Source organism: Rhizophagus irregularis, chromosome 1, assembly GCF_026210795.1.
Source record: "Rhizophagus irregularis chromosome 1, complete sequence".
NCBI lineage: Eukaryota > Fungi > Glomeromycota > Glomeromycetes > Glomerales > Glomeraceae > Rhizophagus > Rhizophagus irregularis.
In genome coordinates, this window is record NC_089429.1 from 6,670,487 (window position 1) to 6,682,631 (window position 12,145).

The 12,145-nt window shown below is 27.3% G+C and overlaps 2 protein-coding genes across 2 annotated transcripts; one reads left to right on the top strand and one right to left on the bottom strand.

Moving 5' to 3' along the window:
* Positions 1–729: 729 nt before the first annotated feature.
* Positions 730–1,908, bottom strand: OCT59_001369 (uncharacterized protein; the record flags this gene model as incomplete). The annotated part of the gene is made up of 4 exons (XM_066139516.1): positions 730–795; positions 879–1,049; positions 1,360–1,510; positions 1,823–1,908. 4 exons carry the CDS (start codon positions 1,906–1,908, stop codon positions 730–732), a joined length of 474 nt encoding a protein of 157 aa, XP_065988914.1.
* A 2,978-nt stretch (positions 1,909–4,886) lies between these two features.
* Positions 4,887–6,266, top strand: OCT59_001370 (uncharacterized protein; the record flags this gene model as incomplete). The annotated part of the gene is made up of 3 exons (XM_066139517.1): positions 4,887–5,017; positions 5,099–5,503; positions 5,585–6,266. 3 exons carry the CDS (start codon positions 4,887–4,889, stop codon positions 6,264–6,266), a joined length of 1,218 nt encoding a protein of 405 aa, XP_065988915.1.
* Positions 6,267–12,145: the final 5,879 nt, after the last annotated feature.

Below are 12,145 nucleotides of genomic sequence, written 5' to 3' on the forward strand. Positions count from 1 at the left end.
GTATTTGATCAAATATGAATATAACTACATCTGGAGTTATATTTTATGTAGGTTTATGTGAAAAAATATATATATAATCTATAATACTATTTTACATAGTTTTAAGGACCCAACATGGATTTCATGTAGACCTGACTTTATGTGTAAAATAAATTTATATAAAATTATAAATTTTTTATTTTAAATTCAAATAAGATTTTATGTATTACTATAAGTATTATATTTGATAATAAATTTAATAAATTGTTATTTATTTGAAATATTATATGATTATATTTTACTATAGCTATTAAATTTTACTAGCTAATAATCGTCTGATGATATTGAACTAAAATCTTCATTATTATATTCGTTATACTATAAAAAAATCATATTTATAAAAAAATATTATATATAATCATACTAATATTGAATTTACATTTACATCATCTCACAGCATATTGATTTAATTTTGAAATAATATAATCTTCATCCATTTCAATCTTTGAGTATTCAGGATCCAACATATTTGAACACATGCCTTAATTACAAAAGTATTATTTTTAGTTGCATTTTTACCAAACACTTTTGTAACAATTTGAGAAAGTAAAGATTCATCATCTTCATCGAAGAAAGTTTCTAGATTTTCAAACCACGATCCGGACTTTATCACTTGATTTCCATATAGCAAGATCTGTTTGGCTAGTAGATGTATCTACTTCATTTCTCTAATTGACCTTTCAAACATGACTACGTATGCCAACATATTGTTCCAAATAAGCTTCTATAATAATATGAATAACAATATGAACCAACCTAAATAATTATTATAATAGTACAATTATTAGTATAATATATGAATAAATAAAAAGATAATAAAAAAGGCTATCTAAATTTACCTTTTCTTCAATTCTTTGCCACAAGATGTTCCATTTAGTCAGTTCATATTTTTGCATTTTTTCAGGAGCCATTACTGCTAAATGTCTTTTTATATGCAATAAAAGTGTTTCTTCCTTTGGATATAGGCAGTCATTTATTATTTCTTTAACTCCTCCATCTTTCACAAATTGCTATCATATAAATAAAAATTAAAATAGAACATAAAAAATATGGTTTACAAATGTATATACCTCCCACTGCTCGGACTTTTTCCTCCCTTCTATAATAATTTCCAATTTTTCAGTTATGGATTTGATTTGTTTAACTTGTGTTTGCTAGCTTTTTCTTGTTTTGAAACATAGCCATGGTTTAATCGTACATCTTTTCATGAAGATTAAAAGGTCTCTTCATTTGGTTCTCAATAATTATATTAAGAATTTAAATCATCAGCAAACTATTAGATATTAATTATTATTAATTATATTATTTTTTGAAACATACCATTAATATTTGGTTTGTAACATTGGTATGAACTTGATTTTGGTTAATATCAACCAATGGTAAGCATGGGGAATTTATATTTCTATCTTCAACTATAATTGGTATTTGTGATTCAGATGAATCTTTTAATAGATTATCATCTGTAATAGTACTAAGTATATCAAATGATGTATCAGGATAAGTTTTGGAATGAAAGACTCATCATTAGTATTAAACGTAATTTTTGGCTTGGATATGACATTTGAATTCATTCTCATTTTTAACGTGTTGAAAATGTTTTTGTCTTTCTCTTTTACTAGCGCTATTAATAAAATTAATGGCAGTTGTTCATTTCTTATCTATTATATTAATGGGATCTGAATCGGATATGATCTAATCAGAAACTCAACAGAACAATTTTTAAAGTACCATAAATAGAACTTAAACTTTATCATTAGTATTATCCGAAGCGCACTATTCTTACGAACTAATAAAGACCTTTACATTTGTAACACAATCTTTCGTCAGTATTTCTCTGTCATAGTCATCATAGTCACTTGTATTAATCATTATTTTTTTTTTCAACCAGTTTTATTAGTATATAGAAAGAACATATAGATAAAATTATTATGAGTTAGCTATCTACTAGTGCAATATTCAATAACTGCTGCTGTTATAAAAAGAAAACTGCTATTAAAATCCTTGAAAAAAAAAACAATACTATCTAAAAAGTCTCCCAGAAAGAAGTAACTAAAGAACTACCAAAACTAAAAAACTAACTATACTGCACTAACACTAAACATCCTCTGAACTTTTTAAATTCGAAAATGAATACCTTTATTTAAATAGTTAAATCTTTTAACGCCCTTTTTTCTTTTGTCGAATCAGATGCATCAAATTTCATGGGTTAACTCTACTGCGCCATAACTTTACAGTAACTGGGCTTTTCCAATAACTGTTGATCCGGGATTAGTAATTACTGATTTTGAATATATTATTTCTTTGTTTAGTTGGAAACTGATTTTACTGATTATCGGTGATTAGAGGTTACAATTACATTATGTAAATTTTTATTTTATATGTACGTGTATAGTAATAATTTATTTTTATTTTTATTACAATATTACAATATGAGATCATTATCGCTTAAATTTTAGTATTAAATTTTGCAAATTGCAAATTATATTTATAGTGACGAGTTTAATAGTATATATTGTTCATTTCTTCTAAATCGAATTATAAATTAAATTATAAATAGTATTGCTAAATATCACGCTGGTGATTATCATCTTACCAGAATCAGTTTTGATGCTGGTGCGGTAATGATCACCACATGGTGATTTTTTTGACATTTTCATTATAAAAACCATATGTCTGATAAATTTTTTCTCATAAAAGATATAAAGCTATAATAGAATTGTTTTAATTATAAGAATTCATTAAAACTTTTTGCCGCAACTTATAATTTTACGAAAAATGAAACATTAATATTAAAATTATATATATAAAATTATATATATACAATTACTGTATTCAGAAAAACAATTACTTATAAGCATTACATGATAAACATTAATTCATAGTTTATATATTAATCATTGTGAAGGATGCATGTAGTTATAATAATTATTTTAACTCCATAATTATTTTGAATGGAAGAACTAAGAAAGATGCTTTAAATAAGAAAAGTCGAAAAGATATATTTATATTTTAATAATACTCAAAGAAATTATAAAATTTTATGAAAATTTTATAAATTTTATTCTAAAATATATAGGATCATCAACTCGCAATGAATTATTATCTACCGTAGGATTCCAATGTGAGTTAGCTCAAAATTTGATTTTACATGATTGGTCATGCTTGCAGTACAAACAAACAACTAGGCGTACAGGGTTTAATAACTACTTTCTGAACTAGATGGTTTTACGAGTTTAATTATACGCAAATAATATTTATTTTATTCTTTATATCAAGTTAGAATAAATAAAATCTCATACTTGCTAACGATTATTAATCGTTTTTGTTTCATTTGTTAAGGGTAAAGCCAAATTCTCATTAACAGTTTTCAGGGAAATTTTGGTATATATAATTCTTTAGTATTAGAAGCCTACAGCTGGCCGTCAGTGTAAACTCGGATTTCATTCATTTTGGCCAAATTTCTATTAAATTCCGACGAAATTTAACTTCTAATCCTCTATTCAGATCTCTAATTTAACTGAGCATTTCAAATATCTTTAATTGAACCATCACGTGACAGATACTTTTGCGCCTGCTGATCTACTCCATATTTGTCATGGTTAGAATTATTTGATTGGCTGTAGGGGTCATGTGTACGTTCCGATGGCCGTCATTATATGTTTACCAAAAGAGGGTGGGGTATATTAAACAAACAATAAAGTTGCTATAGAACAGCCTAATAAATGCTCTTGATTCTACCTCCACCGAGTTCACGGGTATAACAGCGGCGGCTATTAATATTAAAAAAAAAAAAGCCACAAGCAATCATTTGAAAGTGATAAGCCACAGGTTGTGCAGATTGGCAACAATTTAACGTAAAGGGTTAGTTTACTAGTATGAAATAATTATAAATTTTCCCACCACAATAAAAACCTTATTCTTTTAAAAAAATGTTTACTCAATTTTTTACGAAATTAAGTCAAAATTACCTTGAATTATTGAAAGATGATAAATATTATGATACAACAATTGAAGTTGGTGAAGACCCTAACGTAAAAATATTTCATGCTCATAGTGCTCCGAATGATACGAGTCAACCCGGGTTAATTTGACCCGACTCGACTTTTAAATCGGGTCGATACTAATGATTTTTAATGACCCGTGACCCGCATGACCCGCATGACCCGACCCGCCGGGTCGGGTTATAAATTTCCTTGACCCGGGTTTGACCCGGGTTTTGACCCGGATCGACCCGGATGTTTTTAATTCTGGGAAAATTATAATTTTGGCCAAAATTAAGCCAAGAATTAGTTTTAACAAATATTAACATAGCTTAATCAGAAAAATAAAAAAATTAACCTTTGACTTTTGAGAATAATATTTTTCTGATAGCTTTAGAATTCCAATTTATCTTTGATTTGAATATCTGCTAATTATTTTGCCTAATTCTTTGACTTTTATTATATTAAACCAGGTTCAAAATTCGTATTTTTAATTTTATTTTATTTAATTAGTCTAGGAGAAAATAAGAGCTAGTGTTACATGTTTTGTATAACCATTCATGATACAAATTTCAGGTGGCTACTAGTGGTTAATCACTGAGTTGCCTTTTTTTCAAATAAAAGGAAATTAATTTTGTTATTATTATAAGAAAATCTCACATAATATAAGTTAGTACCCATTTTACTTAAATGTTCGGGTCTAACCTGGGTTACACGAGTTAAATTATACTCGGTCGAGTCAAGGGTCGGGTTACGAAAATATGAGACCCGAATAAATACGAGTCTTATATTTTTTTATTCAGATCGGGTCGAATATTTCCTCAAAACCCGACCCGACTTGACCCGGTAGGAGCACTACATGCTCACATGAATATTTTGTGTTACCGTTCTTCATATTTTCGACGAATTTTAACTTCCAATAAAAGGAACAATTATAATGATTTAACACATATTAAACTATCAAATATTTCATCGGAAATATTTCAAATAATTTTAGAGTAAGTTATATAACAAGTTAATCTATCTTATAACTGATAATATTTATGATTTATAATATTTATTAAATTTTTGTAATATAGGTATATTTATGGTGGTATTCTTCCGTTAAATGTGAACGATACTTCTGACTTTCTTAAAGTTTTGGTCGCTGCAGATAACCTTCATCTTAAAGAATTAGTTGATTATTTACAAAAATATTTAATTGAAAATAAGCCAGAGTGGATAGAACATCATTTTGAGTTTGCTCAACAAATTAGTTCGCAATCTAATAATTTATTAGAACTTCACGAATTTTGTACAAATTTAATGGCTCAATCCCCTGATAAAATATTTAATTCAATTGATTTTATTTCACTTTCTGAAAAGTCATTAGTTTCGCTTATTAAAAGAGATGATTTGCAAATGAAAGAAGTTGAAATTTGGGAGCATGTATTAAAATGGGGTCTTGCGAAAAATCCAAATCTTATTCCAGATCCTAAAACTTGGTCAGATGATGATTTTAAGACAATGAAAAATATCTTACAGCACTGTTTGCCTTTAATTAGATTTTATTGCTTATCGTCCAGGGAATTTTCACAAAAAGTTCGTCCATATCAAAAACTCTTAGGTCAACAACTATATGAAGAATTGTTAAATTCTCATTTGGATCCTGGTAGTGTGTCAAATGACAACATTTTAAGTCCAAGAAAAATTTCACAAATTATTGATATTAATATTATTTCAACTGTCTCAAAATGGGTTGATAAAGTGATTATTAATGATAATAATTATAGTGAATCATATTTACCATATAAATTTGACTTATTATTAAGAGGAAGTCGAGATGGATTTACACCTAAAAAATTTCATGAATTATGTGATGGTAAACCCAGAACTGTTACATTTATTAAAGTGGAAGAAACTGAAGAAATTCTTGGTGGATATAATCCTCTAGAATGGGAATCTTCTGATTTATGGACCCAAACTAAAGATAGTTTTATTTTTTCATTTAAAAGTATGAATATTAAAGATGCAATTTTAAGTAATGTAAAAAATGCAAATTGTGCTTTAGATAATAGCATTAAATGTGGTCCACAGTTTGGATATGATCTTAACATAAATTCTTATAAAAATTTAGATTTAGATGATGTATCTACAAACTTCAATGTAACTTATTGTAGTAAGGAGCATTATGAAAAAAGGATAAGAGATACTGAAGCTGATTTCCCAATAAAAGATTATGAAGTATTTCAAATCATTAGGAGATAAATGTAATTATTTGCCAAACAATTAGATTTTTTACGAGTTTTTATTTATATGCAAATAAAATTTATTTTATTAAGTTGAAATATATAAAATTCTATGCTGCTTAATCGTTTTTTAAAGATAAAATCAAATTTCAGATAACGATGATGCATTTCAGAGAAATTTTTTGCCAGGTATAATTCTTTAGTATTAAACTAGTGAAATAAAACGTCATTTATGACAAATACTAAAATTTTATCATTTAATATCCAGTAGATTACTCGAAATTTTTAGTAGTATGTTCTAAAGAAATTTATAGATAGTAAATGTTAATAAATATAATCCTTAATTGGAAGTAATACAAAGACAAGATATACAGTCATGATCCATATGAACGTTAGCTAAAAAAACAGAAATAAGAATTAAAAGTTTCGCATCTAGCTTTTTATCTTAGCAATCTTTTTAAAAAAAATGCTTGAAAGATAAGCATCACATACAAAAAAAAATATTAACTTGTTTCATACATTTATAATTTAATTTATTATACAGCATAATTAATCCTAGTTATTTGCTTTATTCTAACTGGCCTAATATTTAATTTTCCTTCTACACATCGAGAACCATCCATTTTTCCATATCCAATCCATGTAAAAGCCTACTATAATAATGATGATTACTGTCATATTATCTCTGCTATCAAGTTTATGTAATATAAACACTTATTCATTAAATTTTCACAAGCTATTCCCATCACATGTTAAGACTAAGAAATCAGTATCTGTATCAACTTTACAAATTTAAAACTTTTATCTTTCCAAACATTATCTGTTTGCATAAAAGCATCCTTTATAGCTTCTTCAATATTTTCTTCATCAATTCCATGAATTTTTTTTTTGAAAATATTAAGATGCTGATATATTCTGAAGCATTTGTTTCTTTGACGTCCATCATATCATTAACTCCATAATCAGGAAATTCAGGAATATTACACTCAACAGTATGCATATCTTCCATATTTTTCGCCAACCTTGCATTGTTGTAGTAGAAATTTTTATATATTTTATTACGTACAATTGTAGCAGGTAAGAAAATATTTTTCATAAAGCCTTAGAAAATGATGAGATAAATGGTTCTCTATCATAATGTCTTTCATTAAAAATTTGCTCTATTTCGTTTGAAACTGGAGGATTCCTTCTTCCTGCTGAAAGAAAAGCTTGAAGGTTCATTATTCGTGAATAAACAAATTTGTTTCGTATTTTAAAGAATTCTAAATCATTAATCAATCATTAATAAAGTTACAGCTAATAATATGTGAAAAACATATATCTACTAAGGCCGGGCAAAAAAAAAATTTAGATTCTCGTGACCCGGCCGGGTCAGTTTTTCGAAAAATGGAAATTTTTTTTATAGTAAAAAATTTTTATCACGTGATTTTAAGTTTTTGGCCAATGTGCATAAAAAAAATTTCACATATAAAAAATTTTTACATATATAAAAAAAAAATGCCGGCCGGCCGGGTCATTTTTAAAATTTTATGTCACCGGCCTAATAATCCAGCTTTACCACTATTTAGAGCAATACAATGCTTTGACCCAAGATTTATTCAATCCAATATAGCTCATCGTAATATGGGAGATTATAAAATTATTGAAGAATTTCAATTTCTGACAGATACTTTAATACAAGATAGAATGGAGTACTATTTACTGTGGATTAAATGAATCTATGGAAGAATTTAAAGATTTAGATATATATTGGCGGTAAATCACATTTATTACCAGAACTTAGTTCATTAGCTTTGAGATATATATGAGTATCTAGTGTAGATATTGAACGTAATTTTTATAGTTATAAAACTATATTATCAGATACTAGAAGAGTGGCGCTTAAAAAAGAAAGCATTAAAATGCTTAAATTTCTTTATTTCAATCTGAATGGTAATATGGTAATAGTGATTTTAATAGTTAGATGAATTTTTTTGTAAAGACGAAAATTGTAAAATAAATAAATAAAAAATCGATTCTGAATAAAAAATATATTATTTTAATGTTAATTCTGGCTGAAATTAGGTTAATTTCGGCCAAAATTATAATCACAATTTTCGGACCACGACAACTCATTCTGGACATCCTAGACTCTGGCTTCAAGACTGTTTCCTGAATCGCAAGTAAGTTTTCATTTTCGAATATTTAAAAAAAAAATTTAGCTTTTTTTTATTAATTTGTTTTTCTTTTCTGGCACCGGAATCCTATCGAAACGTAGTGTCATCTGATATCACCTGACCTGTTTGAAGCTCTAGAAGACTAGACGTGTGTCCAAAGGGATCAAGGAACCTATGAACTATTGAATTCAGTGAAACATAAACACTTACGAACAAACCATATTTGAAAAAATATTTGCTACCTTAAATTGGTTTATTTACTTTACTTTTCAGTTTATTATTAATTTGATATTTATTTTTAATCATGACAATTTTTTTTATTTTTTTCTATAGAACTCTGGCGAAAAAAATCTTGATTGGGAACTAACAAGTCAAAATCCGAAAGAATAAGAAAATTTTGTATTATAAGGATGTTCCATTAAGAGACTACATATCATAGTTTAATATTAGCAATATCGATATATATATAAAAGTAAATATGGTTTAATCTTGATTTTTTTTTATTCAAGAGTAGAAATCATTGGCAGAGATATATTTATAACTATATGTAATAAAATAAACAAAGGGAACTAATTGTAAATCCACACTAGAACATTCATCCCGACACCAGCAAATTCCTGATGGCAGGACCTCACCCTTCGAAAAAGAGTACGACTTCCCTGATGAAGCTACGCCACCAAACAAAGTTAAAAGCACTGGGGTGAATTAAGGAATAAATAGGGACAAGTCTCTCTTCCCCGAAGGGGCTAAAAGACAACTCTAAAAAAGAAAATTCTAATTAAGATCCGTATTTTGCTTTCGGCACGAGGCCGCCACTTGTCAATACGTTAATGATGTAGTAAAGTGAAATATATTAGCTACGTGTGTGATAAAAAAAAAATAGGTGACTCTAAAATTATTGCTCAACAATGATGATCGCTTTTAATTTTTTTCTTTTTGAGACTATCACGACGTTCAGAGAACGACGTCATGTGTTAGTGATAAACGTTTTGGAAACGAGTAAGATCATGCGTAAGATTCACGCGTTGTTCTATTTTCTTAAGAGATGTATTGAGGAGTTTTGATTGATTAGTCTCGTTTGAGTCGTCTAACTTCTGTAAACCATCTGTTGCCACCCGGTATTATGAAGGTACGTTTCGTGCGAGTACCCTGTACGTAAAGGAGACCGTTAGGTAGTGCTTCGATCCGGATGGGTTTTTAACGGATCAATCCGCGGTTTACTACGGTTTGGCAACGGTTTATTTGAGTTGGAGCTATAAGTTTGGCCAAAATTAATAAAATTTGAAGAAGAATAATTTTTTCAAATCTGACAAAAATTATAGTTTGACAAAAATAATAGAAAAATGTTGTGATCCTAACCAATGGATCAATCCGGATCGAAGCACTACCGTTAGGTATAAAAAGTAAAAGGTCATCTGGTATAGCAAAATCATATCCATGATTAAAAACAGGTGTTGTAGAAGGTGTTTGAAGAGGAACTTAATCATAAGTCGAAACCGAAGTTTGCGACTCAGTATTTGTGTTAGGAGTAGTAGTTGAAGTTTTCGATGTAGCCGGTCGGCTAAACTAATGAAGTTGTTGGTAAAAGAAATTTGTAATTATCCCTACAAGAATTTTGATCGGATTTGTGATATCTCAAATGTTTAATCGGTTTGTTAATAACTCGTGATTTTTAAAAAAAAATCTATGCTTTTTGGCGGTAGCCAATTTGTGTTCCATGTCCATGAGATCTGGATCTTTGATTATAGAGTGAGCGGAACGGAAGATGCGATCACAGCGATAAAAAAAAAAATTAAAATAGGAGTAACTAAAAAACCGTTTGAAGCGGGCGCGTTCCCTCTTTGCGGTACGAGGTTTGAACTATAATCATGACGAAACTTTTCAATTTTTTTGCAATAAATATATCTTTTGTCATGGTTGAAGAAGAATTGACGGCCATTGGCTTGATATCTGACTGTATATTTGAGGCGGTTTAAACCTTGATATTGATTGGGATTTTTCAACAAAGAGACGTAATACGATCACGTGATATAGCTGATTACGAAATTTTTACGTAAGAAGATCACGTGTTGTACTTCATGATGGCTTCACAGAACAGCAAAAGAAAATTGTATAGAATTTCGGTCTATTAGATAGTGCAATTTGTACGACAAATTTGCAATCAATGTTTTTCCGAATAAAATTTTGAATAAGAGAAAAAGAAATAAAAGAAATTAAAAATATTCTTAAAAATATATAATTTATATTTTGAGATGAATAATATCGAAAAAAATATATATTTTTTCTAAAAAAACTATCATTTTTATTTTTTTTCTTAAATATTTCACGCAAAAAAATACCACTAAATTTTGACAAAATAAAAAAAAATTGAATTTTTTTTCTTTTTTTCTTTTGTGCTTGTTACTTTGTCCAATTTGTTTATATTGATTAGTGATGATGCAATTGATGCATGTAAAAATGAATATATCAAATCCTGCAACAATCTTTCCTTTTTTAAAAAACTATTGATAAAATTTTGATAAGTCCTTCCGTACAAATTCCGGATATAATATATGCTATATAAATAAAAATTATTAATCTGTAATACTTTAATTGCATATCTTTTTAAACAAGTTTTTTTTTTTTTGAGACTCAATTTGGTTTATATTAATTTTCAAATATTATATGCATATTTATTTTTTTTTTACATCGGCCATTCAAAGTTAGTTGAAAAAAAAAGATAAGGATCATATTACTAATAAAAATCATATTATAGTAGATTGTAAAACAATAAAAAAAAATACTTTACTTTTTTTATACAATTCAAATTTTTTGTTATCAATCACTTTTTTTAATGGATTCATTACGTGGGAAGATTTTTAATTCTTTTTTTTCTTTTTTCTTTTTAAGAATTCTGTAGATCATGTAACAATTGTAACATTACCTTATCTTTATCAAAAATTGGCGTTTGCCGTTCATTCGAGAACGTGTTTACCATAAAAAAAAATAAATAAAATAAAAAAAAAAAATTTTAAAGTTACTCCTATCGCATTGATCATTTGATGCCATTAAATTACTCACTTGTATTACCGTTATTTATTAAAAATTATTTACGTTCTTTCACATTAAAAAAACAATTTATTATATTATAAGTGTAAATTTTATACTTATTTTTATATAATTACCGACTTGAAATCAAGTATAGAAATAAAATGAATAAAATATTTATAAAAAAAAAGACAATTATTAAAGAATTCTATTGAATATTAAAGAATATTTGATTTTTTTTTCAAAAAAAAAAAAAAAAAATTTCTTTTGTTCTTTTTCGATTTCCTTTTACAGAAATTTTTTGTGTCACGAAACAGGTATCATAGTTATACAATGTTATACAATGAAACATCTAAATGGAATTGATTGGTCACTACTGCGGTGATTGAAGTTCATTCCAAAAAAATCCAGCTGATGTTTCCAGATTAGGATAAATTTGTAAAACATCGATTTAACCATATATAACTTTAAATATACCAAAATTTATCCTATTCATTTGTTATTATGTATTATTTCAATCACCTCATGTTATTTAATGCAATCTTCAGCCACAAAAACGTAAATAAAAAATTTAAATAAATAAACAGGATATTTTTTTTTATACCCACCCATGATTAAGTAAATAAACCTTAAGCGTCCCTATTAAAAAGGAAAATGCGTACCTAATTGGTTTATTTTATGAAAGACAATTTATTACTTTTTATTAATAAAACAA